The 26,898-nt window shown below is 41.9% G+C and overlaps 1 protein-coding gene across 6 annotated transcripts in view; it reads right to left on the bottom strand.

The window, feature by feature from the left end:
* Positions 1-8,116: 8,116 nt before the first annotated feature.
* The window catches only part of NRG1 (neuregulin 1), a 1,114,285-nt gene continuing 1,095,503 nt past the window's right edge, over positions 8,117-26,898 (bottom strand). For 5 of the 6 annotated variants that reach the window (XM_047857141.1, XM_047857144.1, XM_047857145.1 and 2 more), the window contains 5 exons: positions 20,087-20,189; positions 18,218-18,344; positions 15,706-15,836; positions 14,690-14,896; positions 8,117-11,915 (listed from right to left, as the gene is read on the bottom strand). In XM_047857141.1, coding sequence (XP_047713097.1) covers positions 11,264-11,915; positions 14,690-14,896; positions 15,706-15,836; positions 18,218-18,344; positions 20,087-20,189 — 1,220 coding nt within the window. In that variant the 3' untranslated portion in view covers positions 8,117-11,263. Of the gene's footprint in view, positions 11,916-14,689; positions 14,897-15,705; positions 15,837-18,217; positions 18,345-20,086; positions 20,190-24,880; positions 24,905-26,898 lie in introns of all 6 variants that reach the window. The other variant, XM_047857143.1, reaches the window with a different exon arrangement.

Genomic DNA, 26,898 nt, shown 5'->3' with positions numbered 1-26,898 from the left:
TTAATCAGTAAAGAAAACTGTACTTCTAGACGAGATAAACTCTTGGGGAAGGAAGTCTTGAGTGGTAAAAGGTATGTCCTTCCTCTCCCTCACAATTGTTATACTATACATAACTATGACATATAAATATCTAGGAAATATCACTGAATGCTCAGTCTTACAAATCATCGTTCTATCCAGAATGGAAAATTATGTATTCCATTGACTTCTATAGCATGCTGATTTTATGTTTTACTCCACTTGTGCATTAAAACAAAAAACAAAACAAAAAAAAAACCTTTGGAAAGCTTGTTAGGTGCAAGGCTCCCTTTGTACCTTTTCAAAGGATTGGAGACTTATGTTGGTTTTACATGCAATGGTCAGTATGGAAGTCTTCTTTCTAAGAATGATCTCATTGAACAATATTCAATTAAAAGGCTTTATTTTCAGGACCTTGCTAAGCAGCGGGAGTGATGAAGGGAGAAGAGACATGAAAAGTTCATTTTAAGCCAGAGGTCTTGAGTGGACAAGGAGCTAAAACCAAACGCAAAGGTAGTCAAATCTCGTCTGAGCCGTGGATCTTCTGTCCCTTAGACTGTGACCTCTGGTTGTTTTTTGTTTTGGTTTTGTTTTTTTTAAATCATAATTCAGCAAATTTGGTTCCACCCCCCGTATGTTTCTGATTTTGTCCTAGCTACTTACAGATCACTCTTTACTTTTTCTTTTTTCTTAACTTTTTTTTTTTTGTTATTATACGGAAGCAACCCAGATGTCTCTCCATAGAAAAATGGATAAAGAAGATGCGAGGTCTATTTATCTATCTATATATAGATTTATACGTAAATATATTCTATATAATGGGATATATTTGGATATTGTATATGTAGATGTGATATATATATATATGTGTATATATATGTATATATATATATATATAATGTATAAAATGGAATATTAAAAGAATGAAAACTTGCCATTTGCAACAACACAGATGCTAACTGAAATAAGTCAGTCGGGTTACTCTTTTCTTGATCTTGACTTTTCAAAATGCCTATGATCACTTAGATTCCTCACCTGCTTTGCCAACCCATGTAAATATCCTGTCTCCAGTTGCCAGTGATTTATTCTCTAGGCATCGATCGTGTTCCAAGCACCATGCAAGGACCTGGATAACCACATAGAGGACAGCATCTCTGCCCTCAGAGAGGAATTTCAGTTCAGTAGAAGTTGTGAGCTGGATGGAAAATGCTACATAAACGGTTGCATGGCATAGATACCATGAGAAAGCAAAGGAGAGAAGCACTTCTCATCTGCCAAAGGCAGATACTTGTCATGGAAGGATTCCTAAGCAAAGATACTCTCCCCATCCAGAGAAAGCGTAAAAGAAGTTTGTTAGAAGGATGAATGGAGACGTCGTTCCTGCAAAAGGAAACAGGCTGCACAAGGGCAGGGGGCTATAACAAGCCCAGTGCTGTGTGGCTATGTAAGATCTGTGGGTGACTGAATGGCGCATCCAAAATGATACCAGGATCTAGAATTAAATAACATTGAACGAAACAGTAGAAGTAGCTTCCTGTCAACTCCCTCTCAATCCTGGTTAAGTCAAGGAATGAATCCTTCTATGTTTCTGAATACATTTCCAATTTCTCGAACACTTGCTGATCTCCCCTTTTGTCAGAGAACAGGATTCAGCTCAGATACTTTAGCAGGCAACACTGTCGTGTTAGGATGTAGTTACATTGTTTCCTTTTTTGTTATATTTACTTATAAGGTTCATTTTCATTATGACAACTGGTTGCAGGCTTCCACTCACAGCATTGATACAAGTTTCATTTGAAAGGACTTTATTTCAGTTAAAAATGCAATCAATTGAAAAAAACAATATGCAAAAAATAACAGGTGGTACGTGAATATGGTAAGAGTCGTGAAGTTGGAACGCTGATGGGGAGACTTTGACAAACACTGGTATGGCATACTTGGAAAATAGAAAATCATAAGACGGAGTGGAGGGTGAAGTGGGAGACGCTTCAAGAGTTTGGCTGCTGAGGAACTTAGCTTCATGAGGAGTCACAGAAGGGTTAAAACAAGGAGCATGCACAGCAAGGTTTTTGAGTTAGAGAAACTTTCAGCAAAATGCGAAGGATGTCCCAGAGGAGCTGAAGGAAGCAGATCAGTAAGGAGGCTAATGGAGTCTAGTGGGAGAGGAAGAGGGCACCAATGGTAGAAGCGATGGGGCTGGGAAAGAGGGGACGGATTTGTTTGGCAGATCAGTGGTGCGAACACCACTGTCAGTTAGATATGGAGAAGGAAATGTAGACTATTGCTCAGGTTCTGGCTTGCTTAGTGGGTGCCATGTGACTCTTCTAATCAGGTGAGGGGATGTTTCCCCTTAGTTCTCCCCTTGCTTCATAATCCATATGAGTTTGACCCCGAGAGGAACCCTAAATCCCATTAACTCTGCATCAACAGCTTAATAGGAAGGGCCCACGGTCCTTCCCCTCACACTCATGGCTAGAGATCTAACTCCTCAGGTAAATAGGGCAGAACTTGGAATGTGTGGGGAATTAGCATCTTTTCATGTTGTGAAAGAGCTTTTGGTCAAGCAAATACTGGAAAAGATATAATGCTCTTCGACTCCACCCTAAAATTTTCTAAAAGGGTCTACTACAAATCAAGAAAGAATTCTTAGTTTTAAAAAAAAAAAAACTCTAAATTCTAAACCCCATAATTTCTGACTAATTTCTGTATCAAATGTGAAGTTCTATTGTCCTATGATTTCAGATCTTTCAAAATCACAGGTATCAGCACAGGGAAGAGAAGGGCTCTAAACTAAGAAGTTGCTAAGGGAGGTCTCTATTTTGCAAAAATAAGGCTATTCTGAAGGAAGGATGGGATCTTCACAGAGACATTTTTGCATGAGGGCAGAATGATCTCATAATTGGAAGGAAGCTGAGTACCAGGAATCAAGGAGCTCGGAATGAGGGGGTCTTACACACAGCATTTTCTGTCCCCCCTATTCATGCTGGAGAGGGTCTAAAATGTAAGGGGAAATTGTTTTGCTATCTTATTACCTGCTAAAGGGCACACCAATGAAGACCCTTCATCTAAAGAAGAAGGAACGTGTACTTTAGCCTCACTGTGAGAAATCAGAAGGGTTCTAGAAAACCTGCCCAGCCTGAGGCCCCCAACCCTCTTCAAGAGAAAGGTTCAAGGGCAGCAAGAAGGAACCTCTGGGTGAAAGTCACAGAATGGAAGACAGGTGTTTGCTTAACTATGATGATAAATAATAATTAATATGATACAATGTTTACATCTAGCTTATTTAAAAAAACAAGAAAGGTTCCTTATTTATTATTTTTATAGGGAGCTAGAGTTAGGATTATTTCCAATAAAATAACACTTTTGTTTAAATGAGGGTAATGTGTGGGCAATTATATTAGACTCTCTTGCCATTAACAGTAGAACTATATTAACTACATCACAAGCCCGAAGATGAATATCATGAGACTAAGTCACCCACCATCTTAAATGTAGGATGAAATTTTAAAGTATTGAATCCAAAAAGCTGAAATCTAAAAATTATTCATAAAAGAATCCTATTTTATGCATAAAGAGTGAGTAGAACTGGAAAAATTACTTATTGGATAGATAATGGGAGGGAGTGAGAAACATCCATAAGCAATGTGGTTTCTAACATTTAAAAGTCAATCTGAGACCTGATTCCTCTACCTTTGTCAGGCTGCAGAACTTTACCTAGATTATATATATATATAATATACATATATATTATATATATACATATATATAATATATATGTATATATATTAATATATGTATATATATATAATATGTATATATATAAAATATGTATATATATACACACACATATATTTTAATGAAACGTGTCAGGACATCCTGGATACCAACGAAAGAAAATGGGTGTGTACAGATATCTTATCAATTTAGGAGCATGTTTTGTTTGTTGTGGTACATGTTTGCAAGGAAGTTTGAAAATGGTATTGTGAAAACTCTACAAAGAGTTATGTCTCGGTAAATTTCTGTGAAGTTGTAATGAAACACTAATGCAATAATCCCTTAAAAATTACAGGCTTTATGTGAAACAGTGTGGCTACATAAGAAGCAAACATAAAATAAAGAACTTATTCGGTGATTATGCTGCTTAAAGTACAGTTGTTATTAAAAAATAATTTTCTCGGGGCGCCTGGGTGGCGCAGTCGGTTAAGCGTCCGACTTCAGCCAGGTCACGATCTCGCGGCCCGTGAGTTCGAGCCCCGCGTCAGGCTCTGGGCTGATGGCTCGGAGCCTGGAGCCTGTTTCCGATTCTGTGTCTCCCTCTCTCTCTGCCCCTCCCCCGTTCATGCTCTGTCTCTCTCTGTCCCAAAAATAAATAAATGTTGAAAAAAAAATTTAAAAAAAAAAAAAAAAAAAAAAAAAAAAAAAAAAAGAATTTTCTCGGGGCACCTGAGTGGCTCAGTCAGTTAAGCGTCCAACTTCGGCTCAGATCGTGATCTCACGGTTTGGGAGTTTGAGCCCCACATCAGGCTCTGTGCTGACAGCTCAGAGCCTGGACCCTGCTTCAGATTCTGGGTCTCATTCTCTCTCTGCCCCTCCCTGACTTGTGCTCTGTCTCTCTCTGTCTCTCCAAAATAAAAATGTAAAAAAAAAATTAAAAAGGAATTTTCTCATTGGCATGAGATTGGAGAAATGATGAAATGTGATGAGTTTGTGCAATGTGGAGTGTGTCATTTGGAACTGAGGAACGGGGGCTCCAAGAGGAAGGACCAAAAAGAAGGTAGTGCTTGGATATTCGCTATGTACTAGATGTTTATGGCTTCCTTACATATGTTCAAGTGTAATGCTCATTACCACCAGAGCCTTCTAAAGTCACTTGGATTCCCATATTAGTGATCAGGAAATAAGCTTGGAGGAGGAAATTGACCAAATTGGCCAAGCTACTAAGTGGTGGGGACAGTGTTCTGACTGCAAAGCCCCCTCCTCTTTTCACTGCAGGATGCTATCTGCACCTTGAAATTGTGACTTCATTCCCGTGGTTACAGTTCATTTAGAAAGGTATGTTGAGAAAAAAGTGCATAGAGTCACTAAGTCAAGCAAGTTGGGTTCTACAGTAACTCTAAACCAAAGCCAGAGGAGCTTATATTCTTTCAAATAGAAAGAATTGGTTTTGGATAGAACTTGCACTGATGTAATGACAGGCTGAAAATGGCAAGGTTATTTGAGTCTGGAACAGGGAGGGGGGGAGTGAAATGGGTAGAAATAGGAGTTGTAGTATTATCTCTGCAACTCACTAGATGTGTAACATTTTTAACTTTCCTGAACCTAAAATTTGTTCGTCATTTATCACATCAACATCTCATGAGTTTAAGAGGATTAAAAATGATAAGGGATGTTTTAAGCCATAAAATGTTATTTCTGTTTAATAGTTGTTGCATATGAGCAAACCTGTACATAAGCTATTAAAGATTTTTGTGTCTATGAAGGTAAGCCTCTGGCCTCTTTGGAAAGTCATGGGGTGGGAACAGAGTCACTTCCTCCATCAAATTCTGTCCCTGTAAGTACATTTGAAGTGGGGCGGGGAATGGATAGAGCTGCTACCCCATTCTCTGTCTCCTCTTATGAATTACTGGTTTCCCTCTCCTCGTCTGCTTTTAAATAGATCAGGTAGATTATGATGAGTTTCCTCCAGGTAACAAAATCCACCCTGCTGAGTGATCTCTTGAAGCTTATTGAACATCCAACACAATGGCCCACCAGAGTGGTCCAACAATGACAGTCTCAGGATGTCAACAGGAACCAACAGGAACTTGCAGGACTGGGCCTGACTTCTCTATCCAACAACAGTCCCAAAGGTGAGTAATATTGCAGCAGGATAGTCCTGTCTTACATAAACTGAAAACATTTCTATTGCCTACCAGGCCAATCTTTTGAAGTAATAGTTTCCATAAATTTATTTTATTCTGTTTCAGAAAGGGCAAGCCCAAGATAGAGAAGAAAGCAATTCATATGAGGTCATCAAAATTGTCCACTCCTTCCAGCATCCCAAATCTCTAGATTTCAGAACTGCCTCACTGAACCCCAAATCCCTAACATCAGGTGCTTTTTTCATTCATCGTCAGGGCAGAGAGCAGGGAAATCTAATGATGTCTTCCCCAGACAGTAGTTGGAAAGACATTGTTGACCTGGGTTTGACATTCCAGAGTCGACACTGTTGAAGTGAATGGAGAATTGTAATAACCGTCTAGATAGTCAGATACTCTACATTCTCTCTGGACCATGCTCTACCATATAGGCTTCTGCTCCCATAATCCGTGTATGTCAGGTATCTGATTGTAACCTAAATTACTAAGACAACTGCTTGTAGTTTTCAGTTTGTCGGGTGGACAAAGCCTCAGCTGAAACCTGAAGACACAGGGAAGTGTCTCCGTCTGTAATTTTTCAAATATTCCAAGCACTTCTTGATTTGCTGAATGGCTGGTTGGCTGCAATGGACAAGTAAGCCAATGCGGTGGCTTCAGGATCGTGTGTGTTAGGAGTGTGTGTGTGTGGGAACATAAATCACAAATATGAGGAATCTGAATTGTTTTAAAAAGTTCACGATATAAATAATAAAGACTGGTACAGTCAAAGGCCACTATTTGAATCTCTTAGACATCCAGACTGTTTTGGAAATTATGCCAGAGGAGCTACGACTAACGACAAGGTGTCACGTACGTATATGGAGGTGGACGTTGATGGCAGGCATCGAGGTACCCACAAACTCCAACAGAGGCCCCTGTGTACCCTCAAAGGATTGCTGAACTCTATCTCATACACTTCAGAAGCCCTAATCTTATCTAGAATAATGAGTAAAATGCTTGAATTATATAAAAAGTATCACCCATGCAAATACCTATTTGTTAAAATATGGCTTTTGTTTAGGCTAATCTCAATAAGAAAAGTAATAGCCTCATTTCTATGACTCTTTTAGAATGTGGGAAATTTCTCATGCATCGGCCCTTCCCTGAGCAGTAAGATGGGCATCTAGTTTGATTTATTGATAGAATGAGGGGAAAGAATCCAACTTAGCCTTATCTTCTCTTAAAACTGAATCAATAAATCATGGGCCTGATGGAAAATAAATTTACTGAAGCTATAAGAAAGCTTAGCATGGTCAGGTTCTGACTGGCTGCCTTTTGGGCCCTGCTGGCCATCAGATTACTTGAACCCCAATAACAGGTTTTCTTTTCACAACTGCAGGTATTGTCACATTGACATTTCCATTAGCCCGGAGAAGTTTCTTGCAGTCACTACAGAACATGTTAACAACCAGCACCCAGGCAATCATGTCCTAAGACGTCCTCTCTGCTATGTTACTGTGTATGGGGCCGGGGTGGGTGGGGGGGTGGGCGGGGGGAGGCAGGGGGTTGTGCGAGAAGGGGAAGAAGACATTGTATTGCTTGCTTATGGCCCTTTTGACAAGGAATACAGTCGTAAGCAAAACCAACAGGCAGAAGGTGATGAAAGAACAGGCAAAAGCAACAGACAGACGAGATGATCATGGGGTCCATCAGACACATTCCTAAATTAATACAACTGTCGCAGTCAGATGGAAGGTGCTGGTCTAACAGACTCAAACATTAGTCTGCTGAGCAACACTCCCACGCCTCCACAGAGTAGCATTTTTATTGCAGTATGTCCTTCATGGAAAATGAACAAAATTTTAAATAAATCACAATTACTTATTGCTTAGTATTTTGGATAATAAATTCTTTAGTTTATCAGTACCTCAGGGCCTTCAAATGTGCATTCTTCAAATAGTTTCAATTACATATACATTCTTTCTCCTGAACAATAAATTATTCTTTAAAAAAAAAAAGTAAAAGGAAAAGATACATAATTTTAAAGCAAAGAAAAACAAAAAAAACATATATTTTTGACATTTGTCTTAAACTTATATGAAAACAACTCTATGTTAGATGCTTAAATATAAATAATAAAGGACATTATGTTATTTACAATGTTACACAGTAAGTTGAGAGAGTAAAAAAACTGACATTAACTCATAAAGACAGTAAATGATTTAGGAAAACATCCAAGTAACGTACAATGTGTATTTACAAAAGAATATATAATAGAACTCGTGATATGTGGCCATTTCCCTTTGCCTGCATTTCTCTGCAGTGTTTCATGGGTCCTTGCAGATAGAAATCTCTGTGGGTGGTGAAATGGAGCCAGTGCTAAAAGATAAAACAAGGCCTTCCTTATTTCCACTAATGTGAGCCATGCACCTTTTTAACCCAGGCCAAAAAAAAAAAAAAAAAAAATAGTTATGAGCTAGTTACCCTGGATAAACTCCATCTACATCACGACAGTCGCACCAAAACACGGAAGATACGGTATGTCGGTGTCTGGGACACATTCACATATACTCAGGCAGAGTGCCATTTTGTAGACAGCATGAGGCCATCCAGGCAATCTTGGGGGGGAAAATAAAAAGGTCATACCAGCCAAGAAGGGAGAGTAGGCCGGGAAAGGAATCTTGAGTGACGGAAAGAAGTTTTGCGTCCGCTGCACTACCCCTCATGGGATATGACGTCAGACCCCGGGGAGACAAAGCTGCTGTCAAACTCCCAGGTGGCCTCCCCCACCTGAAAAGCCACGAAAACTTGCCACATGCTGGGAATATCGGTTCACGCTCCTTCTTTGCATTGCCACTGCACTGAGTTTATGGACAGAGCTGGTTGAGAGCGATGTGGTAACTACCACAGAGGAGTCCTTGCGAACACAAAGCTCGTGGTTGCAATGCACAACCCTGAGGAACCAGCCGTCCTTTCTTCTCAGGGGGAGCTCTGGTCCTATAGATGGAAAGGCTGTCCCAGCTAACATGCCACTTCTCTGAGTGACCAGAATCAAGTCGGAAATAAAATTTCCTCTTGTCCTAACTGTTCATATGTATTTGTGACCTGAAACATTTAGAGCTGTCTTCACACTGGGGAATATGTTCATTGCTCTCAACAGGAGATTTGATTTATTCCTGGAATTCTCCACCGTGGGGCCTTTGGGTACTCCAATGCCTGAACATTTCTGAAACAGAGATTTTGGACTTTGAATTCACGGTAGAAATTTCTTTATTGACATAGCCTCTGGATGAGCCAAGGCCTTCAAAGGCAATATTGGCATAAGTGAGAGAAGCTCTTTGGGTCGACTGTCTTCTTCCCCTGCCATGAGCTTACTCATTTCTACAGAACTGGGCAATCAGAGTGACTTGTGCAGCCTGACAGGAGCAGTGAGGACACTGCTGAGCACAGAGAAAGCGGCTTGTGAATAAGGAAGGACAGGTTAGGATACCAAATACTAAAAGTAACTGCCAGGACCTGCAGACAGACACCTCTGTGGGTTGCAGAAACATGTAAGGAGCTTAATGACATGACTCATGCCCAGCCCACGTTTCCCCAAGACCTCCTTGCCTGTCACGTCTCCTCGTTAATGTTCATATAGAAATTTGATGAGGAACTAAATGCAGTTCACCTGCAAACAAGGAGCCGTTGCTTTCGCTGACTTCACGCCTGGTATTCTGAGCCCCCTGCCAACATGCTTCCCATTTTTTCCCATGGATCCTAGGAGGTCACTGGGAATCTAAGTAGAGCTCTAGCCAGCTTTGACAGATACCTGGCAGGGCATGAAATGGGGTCTCGTTGTTGTTTTTTTTTTTTTTAATTGCCTTGTTTTCCTGAATCAGCAGTTATCTCCAATGGTAACACCTCTAGGCCTTCTTTGGACTTGCAATCACAGAGAACATGCAAAGTTCAGACCTGTCTTCATCCTGTTTTGTGACAGTAAAGCAGAAAGTAAGAAGTGGGGCAGGGGGTGGATGATAAGGGCTGCAGATGGAGAGGTCAGTACACAGGTGGGGGTCACTTCTGCAAGGAAAGGTGCAATCTTTTCAACACTACCAACATTTCCTGATGAATCATCGCTCGTGGAAGGTTCTCGCTAATCACAAATCACATGCACATTGGCCATTCCTGACAAAAATGTTCATGCATAGTTGTGACCTAATCAAGGCAACATCGAAAAACAAGAGAAAAATCATGAGGAGAAGGGAGTGGTCAACAAAACTGTTTAAAACTGCAATCATGTCACACAGCTGTTCTCCACCTGCGCCTTCTATACATTCACTGTTTCTAGACACACTACAACAGAAATATTGCCTATGGTGACTAATCACCACCACATACAGCAGGCACATTTCACTGCAGAAGCATTGCAGACCAACTGCTGAGTGTGCTGTTTCAGCTGGTTTGCTTGTGCCATGACACGTCTATTCTCCAGCTGTTAGGACACAACCAATCACTGGCTCCAAAATCAGTGGACAACCCAAGTCAGGAACGATTGCACCTTTTTCAGCCATGGTTTGATCTTCAGCTAGATGACCTGTTGTGTCATTCCCCCAGAAGGTGAGGCGAGTCCTCTTATAAAGTGATGGATGTACCCTGATAGCAAGCCAGAGCCCGAGTTCTATGCTCCTCCCCAAACTGTTGCTCTTTGTCAAGAAAAAGAAACCAAAAGAAAGCAAATGGCTGCTCTTTTCTAGTGAGAGCCAGCTGTCTTCTGATGAAGAATATAGTTTTAAAAAAAAATCACAAGATTACTTTCTTCCTAATATTTAACATTACTTAATGCAGTTTCCTGCTGTAATTAATAGTAGCATGCTGTTGGATCTACTATTATCTCAGAGCCCAGTGAAGCGAACCTTTGGCTGGCGGAGTAGACACAACTCATTTCGTATACCGAAAGCAAAAGAAAACTTCGTACAAAAGAGAAGAGTATTTGGATGGATGTGCCATTACAAGACATACTGATCGGGCGTTACTAGAAGCAAACGGAGGGGAAGTTGCAAGTCTCACAAATCATACATCCTGTCAACATCATAACGCAATGCACAAGAAGCCAGCGAGAACTGAATATATGGGAGGTTTTGCTGAAATACTGTGGAAAAGCAATCACAGTAACTGTACAAAACTTGCTCTCAACGTAACAGAACATAAAGGCACCATTGATATCTTTCTCGTTTTGAAATACTGTAAAAAATTGCTACATATGGCACATAACACATTTTTACATACATATATTTAATTTATAAAAGTTTTTTTCCTGTTTTCTATTTGCAGAACTGCTAAAATAAAATAAATTGTTTAATTTAAGGTGGAATACTTTATTATATAAAATAAAGTTTTACAGGTGAATCTATGTGTTTATTTAGGTTTTATACAGCGATAGGGTCTTGGTTAGCGATTACACTCGTCAGCCTGGCCTGCAATTCTTCCTGCGGAGAGAAGCGGCCTGCTGGGTTAGTCCTGCTGTCCGCCAGGCGGAAGGCAGGTGCTGCCTCAAGACTGGCGGCCAGGGGGTTCTGAATGCCCAGGAAGGGGGTATCTTCCCCTACTCTCTCATCTTCTGTCTCACTCTCTGAGTGAGTGCCTTCCGCACTTGCGTTGCTGTCCATTTCCAACCTGTTGGCAATGTGGCCATTGGGCTTGGTTCTTTTGGGCCGCCGGCTACTGGTGAGTTTCTTAACAGGCTCTTGAGCTGGCTCGTACTCCTGGGTGGTTTCATACTCCTCGTCCTCCACTATCCTCAAGGGGCTAGGGGGCAGGCTGTTGCTCTCATGCGCGGGGTTATGGTGGTAGGAGGTGAACTGCGGGGGGTGGCGGTCATACTTCTCCCGCAGCCTCGGTGGTGTCACGAGAAGCAGAGGTCTTTCTTCTTCCACGAAGGGGCTGACTGCCATGGAGGGCATGGATACCGTCGTGCCGGACACAGGTGGAGACATTTCCGAAGGGGGCGATTTGGGGGAGCTTGGCGTGTGGAAATCTACAGGTGACATACGAGCCGGGGTGGTCATTGCTGACACATACCTGTGTGAGCACAGAATACCCTGCGTGAGTGTGGTGGAATAAGAGGCATCCAAGCAGGGAGGGGACGGGGACAGAATTCACGATATTATAGAATCAGAAAACAAAGACGGTCGATTCATTGGATACATCTGGATTTTTAACGCTAAGGACATTCAGCACCCTTGGAGTCTAACATTATGTAGCCAAGAGTTTCCTCACAGGAGTGCATGCAAAGATCAGCTAAGTGGCCTAACTCGTGGAAACTTTGGGGATTTTCAATCTCATCATGGTTTTAAATAAAAGCCTGTGAGTCAGGATAAGAGGGCACTAGGTCCCGGAAGCCTTTCAGTTTACGAGGACCAAGGCGCGGGGATTTGGAAGGGAAACAAGTATTACTTAAATACTATACCTTCCTAAAGGCCAAGGGGTCTTAGAGAATGAAGCCCAAATGGGGAATGGAAGAAGATCTAAGATGAGTTGCTGATAGCTGGATCTGAATGCATTTGGATCTGTGTGCCTTGTTTCTCCTTAGCTCAGCTATAAGGTTATGTCTTATGAAAAAAAAAGAGCATAGTAACTTAGATTTATTCCTGATAACAGTGTAACACATTTGTGTGCTTTTAGTTTTTCCATGAAATGCTACCTCTTCACATTCAATTTGCAACTATCCATCTCAGTGACCAAGACATTCAGAAATAAGCCTGGGAGAACCTTATGTTGGCTCCCTGGCTATGTCCAATCTCCAGTCCACCTCTCTTCAAAAACCCAAGGCTGTATCAATCTTTGGCTTATATTTGGTGACTGCTCAAGGGGTGGCTGTACCATGTTACCTTAGGTCCTGTTATGTCCAATGGTGCTCGGTAAATCTCACTGTGACTACACTGAGTGCATTCTTTATTGTTTTCTTTCTTTCTTTCTTTCTTTCTTTCTTTCTTTCGTTTTTTTTTTTTCCATATCACGTTTTTCTCCACCAGAACAAGAGACCTGACTAACTACTGAGGAAAATGGGGCTTATTCAGAGTCACATTTCTCAACTTCTATAAAAATGTTGCCAATGCACAGCACCAAGGACTCTTTTCTTCACATTGGCATTCACAGAGACTAATTTGACATTAACTTGTGATGACACAGGACACCATTATCTGAACTCTAGCTAACAGGAACAGGAAGGCTATTAACTTTCCTGCTTTTCAGCCATGATTCAGAGTCACATGGATGTGAGGTCTAGCTGTGTCTAAACTGGGAAGGCGTCTTAGAGATTGAAATACTTGGGGCTCAAGGCTTCAACTTTCGTTCTGGGGATACTTAAATTAAGCTCTCTGAGAAACGCTAATCCAAATTCAACCAATGCGTACAGGCAATGGATCTTTTCTCTCCATGCTCTGTAGGTCCCGGTATATTTTGCAGTCCTAGATAATATCTGTGGTATGTGTGGAAGCCCACCACAGCAGGGAAATGTCAGCCTTTAAAGAGAAATATCACACGTAGTGATGAAGAAAGAATTTGTCCCTGAGGTCTTTTTCAGGTCTCAAAAAATAATGAATTAAGACAGATAGAATGTCTTAATACATAAAGACACAATTATATGAATTTAAGACTCATGTTTTAAACCAGTTTGGGACCATGCCTACTTTTTCACAGATGAATGACAGAGCAGCCTTTAATTCCATAGAATTCTGAAATACCATTTTGGGGCAAAGACCCTTGAGGAGTGGTCAGCAAGCTCTACATGACCTGTTGGCCCCAAACTAGTCATCTTTTGTTTTAAGGACTGCCCAGTCAGTCCATGAGTGGACAGAGTCTATCAGAGTTATCTCCGCCCATGTAACTACCAAATAGGTATGGACACGTACCAAGGCAACATCACATAAACCTTTCAGCAAGTGGTCAAAGATCACACTGAGATGGTGATATATAAACAAACAAATGACACCATTTTGGGTTTGCAAACAAACAAGCAATAGCGTACTGATATGCTGCCAATGCTGGTTGGATATAACTCTCCCAATTTAAGTGAAAATGAATAAAGAGAACCTATGAATTCAGTATCCCTAGTAAGCATCTCTTAGTTTGCTTTCTTCTACTCTTTATTTTACCTTGTGTGTAACTCCCCCAGCCCAATCCGAGATCCCCAGAAGAAAGCCAAAACATTCTGGAATAAAGGACGATGTCAAAAGCAATATTGGTTTGGAAACCAGCTGTGAAGACTGCCAGACACAGCAGACAAAACATTTATTTATTCATCCCTTCTTCGAATTTCATAAAAGGGATACTATGTGGTGGAACACAAGCGGTCATTCCCCACGACAGTCAGCAGTGACACAGCCCTTGATTTGATTTAACCGAGGCTGGAAGGTAAGAAAGAGTTAGCACACGAGAACACGAGAGCAGCTCGACCAGAGTTTGGGTAACTGGCAAATTAGAATTACAGAAAGGGTCCTTATCAACCATTGGTGCCATCTCTCTAAAGTTACAGCCGAGAAAACTGAGATCCCGGGTGGGTCTGAGCCTAAGGCCAGAGCTAGGAACTCCAGGTTTGCCGCACCTTCCACATCAAATCGTTCCCGCTCTTTAAGGGTCTGCTGCCTGTCAGCCGCTGGGATGACGCGAGAAGCTCAGGAGAAGTGAGCTCAGACAAAAAGATGACTTCCTCAGCTAGGAAACTCCTAGCACAGGCAACTGCTGCCCCTTATTCTCATTAGAGTAGATTTCCGTAGGTGAGACCGCAGGTGCTCACGGGGATTCCCCTACTGCGTCTCTTTGTCCTCTGCAGTAGCTGTGCCCTTGGGGTTTACCTTTCACTATGAGGAGAGTCTCGGTAGGAGTCAGGGGTTTCTCTGGCATGCCTGAGGAAGCTGTTACACTCGCGAGGGCCTCCCACGCCATTAAGTCGTCCTCTTGGGCCCCCAGAGGGGCTGCTGTGCCTACTGTTCTCTACTGATGACATCATGATTACAGAGTGGCTTTCCGAAATGATGCTTTCAGTGTGCCCATTACTCCAGCTAGAGGGGAAACGTGAGAGGCGAAGAGATATACTTATGCATTTCTTAATTACATGCCAAAATGGAAATGAAAGGACGTGATCTGGTAACTATTTCAAATTATTGGTGTATCGGCAGTTCACTACAACATTACTTGTCTCAGAATAGAATCGTCAGAAAGATACTCGCTCTAGCAAGGATTTAGAATGGCTTTGTAAGGATACAGCTTATGTATTTGCTCACCCATTTGACACATTATTTTCCAAATGTCGCTATGTACTACGTATTCGTACAATCTCTCTGTTCTTAAGCAGCTTACGTTAAGGAAATACTTGGCCTGTGAGCTGCATTTTGCAGTCCAGTGTTGCCCTTGGTAGCATGAACTGGATCAGCAAGACATCTGAGAATTTAGAGTTCAGTTATTAAACCAGTTCGCACGTGCATTTCCAAAGGCAACCCAATCATTGGAAGAAGCCAACTTTTAAGCATTATAGAGCATCTAAGCCAGACTTTTTCCACTGTAGCAATTCAGTGAGGGGTCGGGCCTGAGTAAAGACAATCTCTAAAATGGGGAACGAAGATCCTGTGAGTAGGCATTCTTTTCATTTTCAGTAATGAAAAACTTGAGGCTCAAATTTAAACAGCAATTAAATGGCAGAGCCAGTTGATGTCCAAAGTCTGTTTTTGTCCTAAACCATACATTTAACCGTGTGTCCCTGACTCATAAGTGAGTATCTCCTGTTCCTTTCTTCGGCAGTGACAGCAAAAGGCAATATATACAAATTTACTCTTGGAGGAGTGCCTTATAATTTTATTTTTCCTTCTCATACCTGTGACTAGGAGTCTGAGTGACAGTGGTGGAGTGGTGAGCTGTAGAGGTATAGTGACTGGTCGAGAAAGATGTCTCCGCTTCTCTCTCAACAATATGCTCACTAGAGATGACGTTTTTAGAGACGTATTGCTGGATAAACAAAGAGACACAACTTGAAGATTCATATTAATCAAAACAGTAACATCAGCATCACACACACAAATCTATTCTAAGTACATATGCTTCCTAATAAATTCCATTTCTCCAATGGTCAGATGGCAAGTCATACCCTGGCTACATGGCCTTTAAATTCAATAAATGAAATTAATAAATTATCCTTTGGATGTGCACACGGCATAGATTCTATAGTCTTAACTGCGTATTATCAGAAACAGACCTATTCCTTCTATCTTATTTCTAACTGAAAATGTAACTGGAATTCAATACAAATCTCTGCCCGATATCCATTTTTGTCATCGTTGTTATAAGTGAAAGAAGATGAACAGATAGTTGACTGAAACAAAAACGTAGAGATGGTTTGTCTTATTTCAAGTTTCAAGTCAGTGGAGGAAGTTTTTTGTTTTTTTGTTTTTTTTACAATATCTGCATTTGGGATCTACCTTTCTTTTTCAGTTTCCCAGCGCCCATGTTGCCCTAATGATATCACTGAAATTTTTAACTTATCAGTGGTAAGACTAACACAGCCACCAAGCGATCTGAAGGACGTACAGAAGCTGTCGAGATCACACATCTTGACAAAGCACATAACGTATAGGGGGCATATCCATGGTGCAAATAGATCCTACTTTATTTTCATCACCAAATCACCCTAGCTATTACTTCAGTAGATTCAATATCCACTGCAGTCAATGAAAGAAGCACACTTTGAAGTTGTCTTTTAAAGACACCACATTGAGTAAAATAACAGAAAAAGGCATGTAAAGGAATATTCTCAGTTGAAATGGGCACTTTATAAGCAATGGGCTGTGGGCTTTAAAAGAACCTGATGTGTTTACGGAAACCCCCAAAATATACAGCTCGAGTGATGTTTGAAACTCTGGCTGGTTCTTTTAGCGGAAAGGCTATTATTCCGTGTGGCTCTTTCTGGGATGTAAAGTTAGCTTGTTTTAAGGCAAAGATGGTGATGTCATAAATAATGAGCTCTTCCTAGTCTGTGTACCATTTCACTCTTGGTCCTTGAAAAGCAATGTAACCTTAGTGAATCTAATGAAAATGATACTTAACAATTATTGAACACTCACTGAATGTCACTGGGCTAAGTGTTTTATATGGATTGTCTTATTTAATGCTCACAGAACTTTCTGAAGTAGGTATTATTTTTAGGCCTGTTGTCATCATGAGGAAACAGGGTTTAGACAGATTAAAGCCTAAAGCAACACAGCCCAAGACATAATTGGAATCACGCAGCCACTTAGACACAGTGACAGATTGGAGGTGTGCCTGTATGTAGTGAATGCATTTATCAACTGTGTAGAACATTCCAGTGAACACTGGTGGGGGGAGGAAAGCAGCAAAATATACTAATATATCAGCCTTTCCTCTGTCCCTGGAAGGTCTTCGCTACAGGTCTTGCTGGTAGTAACCACCAAGGCTGAACAGGATTCTAGGATAGATTTGCTCCAAACAAAAGACACATTTTCCTATAGGATAGAGAGTGGTACTGAATGTAGTCTTCAAGCTTTGCCTACAAAAAGCCACGCATCAGAGGGAAATGAAGTGAACAGGAAAAAATTATGGTGCAAAAAATATGGAGAAACACTCCAAAAGGCAGGAAAGCTGAGTCCGGCTCTAAGAGGCTGGAAAGATTGTATCTAAAGACTCTTCAGAATGTATGACCTATTTCTATCTAAAAGCCTAGTGCTTGGTAAATTTTAAACAGAATGTTTGAGTGATTGAGGATCTATTTCCTCTGGAGGGTTTGACATCCTATAGAAAGAGTCAGGGAAGAGGAGGCATCGTTCTTTCAGTTTTGCCACTGAGAGCGAGTTTGATAAGTCACTTGGCCCTTCCACGCCCTAATTTTTCCCTTGGTAAGTCAGAATCAGTAAATCATCGGGCGCTGGGAAATGCCTCTAATAAAAATGAGTCTAAAGCCCTTAGCTCAGTTATTAGCACTAATCAGTTATAGACTGGAATAGCCTTCATTTCCAAATCATAAAAATAAAATAAAATAAAATATTTCCCCCTGATTCTTGTATCATTCATTTCATAATTTTTCTTTCTGTTTTTCTTTCCTTTCTTCCGGTCCTCGTCTCCCTGCAGAACAAACCCAATATTATTATGCCAACCCCTTAATGAACACTTTGTAAGGGGAAATGTGCTGGTGTTACAGGAACCAAATTCACTTTAAAAAATGTTCCCATTCTTTTCTCCTGGAGAAACCCTGGATTCCTGGAAGCTGTGGTGATTAATGGCAGTAGCTAAGAGCCTAAGAGCTTTAGAAAATAAACTTCAAGGTGCCTGAACAGAGGAGAGACGCTCAGCTTTTCCACTGGCCAGAGTCAACATACATTCACCAGCTGGACGTTCTCGGGGGGTGGGTTGGGGTGGTGAGGCCCGTTTGCTATGTTCACCATGTTGTTTCGCTCAGACCGAAGACTCTGCCGAAGCCGGTCATGCAGCTTTTTCCGTTGTTTCCTGGATATGAAAAAGAGGGAGCATTTATTATTTTTTTCTGTTATTTGGTACAGTCAATTTTTTATACTACCAACATGTAACTCAGGTAGGAGATTAGTGGTGGTGACAGGAGAGGGTGTATCACTCCATCTCAGAGTCTGCCTATGGACAGAAGTGGAATCCCACATTCTTAGTAAATAGATTTAAGAAGTTGGGTGGGATTCTTACAGAAATTGAACCGGACTGCTGAGAGATAAGAAAAAAAAAAAAAGGAGAAGATACATCGAGTTGATATTTGGCTCAAACCCCAACTTTGGTCATCAATCCATCTTTGCCTAAGTCTTACACATGGTCATTTGTCTTAGGTAACAATTTGTGCCGTGCAATTGACGAGGCTGATTCTGATTTCATGTATAATTTTGTCTGTGGGTCTCTTAAGGAAATGCAGTTAATTTTGAATCTGTGCTCATACACAGTGTGTGAGCATGTATAGCATCGTACATGAGCGCAGACAGGTACATATTTTGCCAGTAGATTTAGCGCAGTTATAACATGATCTCACTCCGGTAACGCTTTTTTTGTGTAACTAGGCAATGAGTATTGAAATATTGAAGTTGAATCTAGTAGGATTCATAAGGTAGATTCTAGTAAGGCTTATCTCTATCACTCAATTCTGTCAACACATTAAATCCTGGGGTACTGGGGCGCCTGGGTGGCTCTCATAGTTCGTGAGTTTGAGCCCCACGTTGGTCTCTGTTCTAATAGCTCAGCGCCTGGAGCCTGCTTCGGATTCTGTATCTCTCTCTCTCTGTCCCTCCCCTGCTCGTGCTCTGTCTCTGTCTGTCTCTCTCTCAAAAATAAATAAACATTACAAAATTTTTAAACAAAACCCTGGGGTATTAAGGAAATGCCATCCATGCCCTTAATTTTATGGTATAAAAGCATATTGTCTTTGTTCTTCCATGCAACATTCAGGCCATGATAATATCCCCATGACTAGTTTTGGCAAGGGAGTTTATGTGATGAAGCACCAAAACAAAACAAAACTGTTAACGTTATTTCCTACTTTAAGTGGATATTCTACGTAAGAGAGAAAAGTGAAGGGACTTCATGCCACACGGTAATTGTGTTTGTTCATAGGGACCCAGCTTCAAGGGCCAGACACAGTGAACACACATCTACTTTAGTGTTTTCTCTAATTCTTTCAAAGCAAGATTTGCTTGATTTTCCTCCCATGAGATTCCTTTTGTACATCTCACGATTTGAGAGCATTTGAACCAGTAAGCTCATTAGATGGAACAGAAAATCAATCCCAATGATGTTTTTAAAAACCTGCATTCCCAACACCACCAAATGTTTCCTTTATCTCCTAAGTCTGAGTGCAAAGCAGAACACGTCCTCAGCAGGGATAGGACAAGTGCGCCTTGGTCACCGACTGCTGTCCTCTCAGGATGTGGTGCACGTCCACACGCACACGCATGTGCCCCACAGGCCCGTCCCTCCACCCCTTTTGATCACGGGCCGTGGTCAATGACCAGAAATCTTCTGAACATTTTCGCACAAACAGGCAGAGCTTTCTAGTTATGTGATTAGAAAAGGTCCTCCAGAGAGATTATTCTGGGGAGAAACATGAGAAGAAACATCCCCCTGCCTCCCCACTCCCCCTTCTCAAGACCAGGCCGTTGAATCTGTTTTGTGCAAAGCCCCGCCGGCTAGGCCGTCTCTGAGTGAAGGGGAGAGAGGCACGGAGGAGGAAACTTTACTTGGTTTTGCAGTATGCCACCACACACATGATGCCGACCACAAGCAGGGCGATGCAGATGCCGGTGATGGTCAGCACTCTCTTCTGGTAGAGCTCCTCCGCTTCTGGAAAGGGATGAGAGCAGACGTCACCAAGGCCCCCTTACACGTGCCGGGACTTAACAACTGAACAGTTGGCATGCTGCGTTGGCATTGTCCATGTTCACAAGAAAGTAAATACGAGACAATTCATTACTTTTGCAGACATACTTAAGGTACAGCATACTCTGCATTGTACTTTGAGCATAAACAGCAAAGCCAGCTGGGGCCATGTGCGATAAAAAAAAATTACACTATTAAGTTACTTTACGTATAAGCTGCAGGTATATATGTATTAAACTGGCAAATCATCAACATTAATTATAAAATAATTATTTAGTCAAAACTGTAGTTTTTAATTAAATAAAAAAAAACCCATATCTTGCAAAGACAACAGGAATCAATGCCAATAAAACGAGTTGGGGTTGGAATCACTGGGGCCATCCTCCCCTCCTCCCTCTTCTCCATCTCCCCCCCCGCCCTCCCAAGCCTCTTTTTATTTCCCATCTATGTTATATTCCGGCGGTCTTTACAAGGAGCCATTTCTAAATTAAAAAAAATAAACTCAAAGACATTTGCAAACATGAGCTTGACTTGTAGTTAGCAACAAAAATGAGGCAGGAACCCTACGATTAAACTGTAAAATGTAAACATAAGCCACACGGTGGGGGTAGCAGCCTACTGTATCAGAGAAAGCCCAATATGGTGGGTAAGATAGTCCTGGGCCAAGATGGAGATTTGTCCTTTGAAAGACAATTATTATTACCCCACCAGTTGTACTTAGACACCTAATGTATCTGTGTAAAGAAACCACTAGCATCCATGATATGCGACTTGGAATAGATTGTAATGCATTGCCGTGGTGACCAGCTTGGCAAATTAGCTAAGGTAGGTTACACTAAGGGAGTCTGGTGCTTAGAACTTTGGGTTAAGAGCATCACTGTACCCCCTTAGAACTTTGGGTTAAGAGCATCACTGTACCCCCAATGTGACCAGTATCTTATTCATGGAAGTCTTTCTATTTGCAAATCTGTTTTTGGGAGGGATCATTTGATTATACGTTGGTGGGTCAGGCTTTTAATGAGATTGGCAGATTTCATGGTGAACCTGATCCCTTAGGAACTGAGTTTCCAACTAGTCTAATTATATTTATTGGAAGATATTCACTGAGAAAGAGAACTCAACCAGTGTAGAATAAGCAATGTAAGTGGAACTTGCCAAATTGATTAATAAGCTGGTCAAAAACTGGAGGATGTTGTGCAAATGACGGTCTCTTATCTGGACGTCGACATGGGGCCTTAGGGAACATTTTTGGTTTACATTCTCAGTCTTAGCCACCACACCTTCTTCTCTGCTGAGAGAGGGCAAGTCGCAGAAAGGTCTTCTCGAAATGAAAAAGTGCGTTTTATTTTCTGTGATACAGTAGACCTTACCATTAAACAAAAAAACATTTCCTACAAGCCAAGCCCATGGTAATCAAATTCCAGTTAACAGATCAGGAACATTGTCAAATCAAATTAATAGAGCACTGATTATTAACAGGAGGAGAAGGAGAATAGAAGTCAGCGGGTAAAAGACTAGAATGCTACAGAAATTCTACAAAAACAAACCAAAAGGGTGGGAAGTGGGAAGGAAAAAACAAACCAAGAGGACAGACAGACTGACAGAATGACGGAGAGAGGGAGGAAGTCGGGTACGAGGGAAAACAAGGTTGAAAGTGAAGGAGCCATCTGAAGTCCCTGGCACAGCATGCCCGATACTAAGGGAAGAAAAATAAATAAAAGAAAACCAGAGGGAGGAAATGCTGGGCGGGAAGAGAAGGTGGATGTAAAGTTGGAAGGGTGAACCCATACAGCATAACTCCTACCCTAGGCTGGCGGTCACGTGGAAGCCACAATTAGAAAGCAAAGCAGCTGGTGCATTGCAAGGAAACAATGAACCAGGAGACAGAGTGGTGGCACATACTTTGGCCGCAAAAGTCAGATGATGAGGTGGAAGGTGAATGCTTCTTTGTTAATTGCTGTGTCTGCTGCCTCCCCTCCCCCACAGCCACAGGACAGGGAATCAAATTTTATGAGGTGTTAATCTGTGAGCTGGTGCCACGGGAGCTTCCTCCTTGACCTGGCATCTGGATCAGTTTTTAGCACTATGTCTAAGAAGGAGAGGTGGGGCCCGGGACAGGAGGCAGGGTTCCTGCCGGTGTGATAAGTTGGTTCGGAAACAGGAGTGTAGACGTGTCCTTGACCCTGCTTTACCCTGCCCTCTTTCCCTCACTCTCTTTTTTTCTTCTTTTGAAAGGAGGAGGGCTTGGTGGCGCTGGCATCTTAACGTTCTATTTTTAGAAAAAGCTGGGAGATTACATCCGCACACCGTGAAAATGGGATGTATACAGGGACCCAAGGGGGAAAAGGCATCCCACTACTCCCAGGGATTCCGTTGAGAAGTTTTTCGGCGGTTGTTCGTTAGGAAAGAATAGACTGACCTCAGTTTGTCAGCAAATGTGGTATGATGATTCACCACTCTGCCCTACGTGATACGGGAAGACACGCGTTTTCCAGCGAAATTGGTCATGGAAATGAAAAGGCAGCTCAGTAAAGGCCAAAGGGTCAAGAAGCAAAGTGCTAAGATGAACCAACTAAAGACAAGGACCATGGAATACAGAAAGAGGATTAAGATTCTGTATTCACAACGGCATTTCCCGAATACATTAAATGTTTCCCAGTTCAGTTTCTATTCCATTTTCCAATGATTTACTAGAGCAGGGAACCCCCACATTATGAATGTGTTAAAAGGGAAATACTTGATGAACAATAATGAAAACAATGGGTTCTTTTGACCCCCCCCCCTTTTTCCTTATTATTATTATTTTTTTTCCTAGCGTGACAGGGTCAATAGGGCAAAAGCAAATTAGAGGCAGCGCTGAAAAAGAGAATCCATCAGTCCAGTTGGCGGATGTGCCTTAATGAATGGAAACGCTTCCCAGTCCTTACTCTATGGTTTGGCTGAACGCTTTGCAGTGAATCAGATCGAGCATGTTTTTCTGTCTGATCTGGCCAGGCTAAGAGACAGAAGCCTTGTCTTTCTCAATTGCAATTGATCTTTAAGGTCTGATTTCCCTTAAGGATGGAACATTCTGGCTCAGTACACTGGCTGTCCTGAGACTTTGGAGTTTTAGACCGTTTGCCTGTAAGAGGTGTGCAGATACCAGCATATGGTGTCTCTACTGCTCTTTCAGGTCTTACTGAGGGAGAAGTCGTATATCTGAACTATCCATTGCCCTACCTCATTGGGAATAGGAGTATTAAATTCTAGTTAGACCCTGAAGTGATAAAGTGGGAGAAAGGTGCCCTTAGGGAAAAGGAGCAGGCGATAATGGATTTGTTTTCTCCCTGTAGGAAAGGCCTGTAAGCCTTTTTAGTAGTGGAACTATTTTTATCCAGAGGGAGGTTACTTGAATAGATCCCTCTCTCTCTACGTAGATAATCTGCCACCCAATGCTGATCATGGGACCTCTTGAGATTCTCACGCTTGGGAGAGATTCTCTGATCTGCAAAGGGCCACTCACATATAAGTGGGGGTTTTCTCATCACAGGAATCGTTTTCTCTTGGGAGTTTTTACAGGAGGAATGGTCAACCAATTGAGTTTCTAAACCTGTAACTGACAGAACTTGCAAAAGTCTTATTCTCCACGAATTATGGAAAGTATATTAGGTATAGATGGTGACGTTATCATCCAAACGAGAGCAGCAGTTATGCTACAGGGTGCCCTCACTGCATGATGTCACTGACACCAGCTGCATGGAGATCAGATATTCTGTTAATGAGGACATTGCTTGGTTGACCCATGGCCACATTCCAGGGCTGCTGGTGCTGTCCAGAAAGCCCGGGTACCTGCGCTGTGGAGCCTCTGGGATGACAGAATGGTTTCCCTCTCCTCCCAGGACTGGCCCTTGCTTCCAATAATTTAGGACAAAGGCTTTCAAAGGGACTATGCCCCAATTTCATATGCTGCTAAGAGATATTTTGTGTTTACAGTGTGAACATGTCTATTTGATTACTTGTCTGGATGATCTTAGTGACTCAAGGTTAATTCCATTAGTGCTAGAATTTCCACTGAAAATAGCACAAGGCTTTTTTCTTTCTGTTTTCTATTTCCTTGCTCATAAGATAATGAAGTTGACTACAGCAGTGCTTGAACATTCCCAGAAAATCAGTCTATGCCTACAATATTGTGTTGCAATGTCAGGGCTTTCTATGTTACTATATTAAATGGGTGATTTTTACAGTGTATGTCAAGTTCCCATCGGCCTAAGACGTGGCGTGCTTTTAAGTCGATGCATTTAGAGCTTCTTTTGTTCTCAGGCCTGGTTTGGTTCTTCCCATAGCCTTCCACACCTCTCCAACTTACCCCAGCTCTGAAATAACAGCATGGTCAGATCCAGAGGGTCAAGGTACGTGGGACATGTGTGAATTTGCAGCAGGTGAGGTGATTTTAAACTCTAAGTGAAGTTTGGAAATCTAGAAACTGCTGCACTCAGTGACATTTCGGTAAACTAATCATAGATGGGACGCGGAAAAATCATTGTTATAGCTGTATGATCCCTTCTGAAGGAAAAGGAAATTAGTTAGGAATTGAAAGGTAAGAGCAGAAAAGGAAAAGAATTCAGCTCAGAGGTTCTAAATTCTGCAGGCTAAAAGGAATGATGATTGGTCCATACCCATAAATTCAATCCCAAGATGCTCTGCCAATGCAGAAAGTTGACAAAAAAAAGAAAGAAAGGAAACAAGTTTCAGAAAAGAGCAATACACTGCGCTCCAAAACACATTACACATGACTATTACGGCTCTCTGTGCGTGCACACGGAACAGGACGAATGGTGGGTGGTTAACACAAGCAGTGCTCAGGTACGCCTCCGTGAGTCCGCGTAGGGGACTCGTCTTGTTAAAGAGGTGTGCAAATACCAGCACACCGTGTCTTTATTAACCCTTAAAAGAGCTTACTGAGGGAGAAGTTGTCCTCATTTGGGAATAGAAATATTGTATTTATGATAATAAAGAAAGGCATTCAGTATTATTTCCTTCCTCTCTTTAAAAGGCAGAAGTGCAGTTCCAGGGAGGTGATTTTTTTTGCCCAAAGGCACATGGTTGGCAGAGCCAGGGGTGGAAGCCAAGAGGACAGCACTCAGGTCTGAAAATTTTGTCATGCTGGATTTACAGTTTTTGTAGTTTGTGGCTAGTTATGCTCTAATATTTCTCGTTGTTTTGGTTATTAAAATATATATATATATATCTCCTCTGTTCCTAACCTTCTCCGCTCTCCACCACTTACATGTTCCATTCACAGAAAGCAACAAATGCTTCTGCCCAAAAAACCAGAGACGAAATTGGGGAACAGAGCCTGCATCTAGTTTTTTCGAAGAACTCCTGCATGGCATAGGATAACTCTCGATGCCTTGCTTTTTCAAATTGTAAAAAGAAAAGGGGGTTGTGTGGGAGAAGGATCCAATTCCTGGGGTCCTCAGTTCAATGGATTACTTCCTCAAATAACAGAGAGCCAATCAGATGATCACTCCACGGTGCTGAGCTCCGACGGCCAGATGAGAGCGCAGGGTTCCGGGAGGGAACCCCAAGGTGTGAGCTCACAGGCCACAGTCCCGGCAGATGTGAGTGCAGAGACTCAGGACTAAAGGACTAGCAGAAACTGCACAGGTTCAAGCAAGGAAATGGGCGACATGGGCAAATTAAAAATAGAAACAAAAACCTTCCAGAAAAGATGCTTTTCAGGCTGAAGCAAAAATTGTTAATCAAATTTTATCGGGGGTGGTGCTGGTGGTGGCGGGGGACCCCTTAGGATTGCTTATTTGTGCGTGGATGGTGGAGAGGCACATGGGAAGGAAGGGCAGAAGGCACATGGAGATTCAGAGGTCTCCATTTCTTCCCTTGATCACCGACTCGAGAGATACCACGGTGGTCCAAGAAACATGACAAGGCATCGATCTCTTAACTTTGAAAACATGTGGTTGAGGGGTACTCCTCTCACAAAAACATCAGTCTGGGCATGGACAAAGCATCCTCAAGTAGAGAGGAGAAAATAAGGAGGGTCGTGTGCTTAAGTCCTCCTGTTTTCAGGTCCTGCCTCTGCCATTTGCCTGTTCAGTGACTTTGGACGTTAATTTCTCATTGACAAAATGCTTATGATACTAACACATGCGCCACAGGGAGACCCTGTGGAATAAAGGAGCCAGGAAATATGTCGGCCAACAGCAGAAGGGTTTAAGAGCTTGGAGAGTGGACTTATCTGGAGATCTACCTTGGGCCCCTTATCACATGTAGGTTTCCTTTTACCTAATTCATGGCCGGGAAAACTCTGAAAGCTGCTGGGATATACCCAAGAAGTGAGACTTTAAAAACTTTCTACCTCTTGAGGAAACGGAGCTTCCAGATTAAAAAATAAATCAGAGAGGACATTGAGTAACAGTAATAACGAGAGGTAGTGTGGACAATAGATCAGTCTGCCTTGGTTGGCCCGGGGTACTCAGGTGAATAGCCTAAACTTATCATAAGTTAAAAGCCACAGGATTCAGGATTAATTTGGTTGCACAATGTCCACAGCAAAAGTTAACAATTTATTCCAATCCAAACGAACTTCTCTTGTCTCTGTGCAACACTCAATTTGACAAAATATTTCCCCCTCATTTGCTTCCTTTATATAAACTTTGGAACACCAAGGATAAGA

This window comes from Prionailurus viverrinus, chromosome B1 (genome assembly GCF_022837055.1).
Source record: "Prionailurus viverrinus isolate Anna chromosome B1, UM_Priviv_1.0, whole genome shotgun sequence".
Classification (NCBI taxonomy): domain Eukaryota; kingdom Metazoa; phylum Chordata; class Mammalia; order Carnivora; family Felidae; genus Prionailurus; species Prionailurus viverrinus.
Note: the sequence above shows the minus strand (reverse complement) of the source record. Positions and strands in the feature narration are given on the sequence as shown.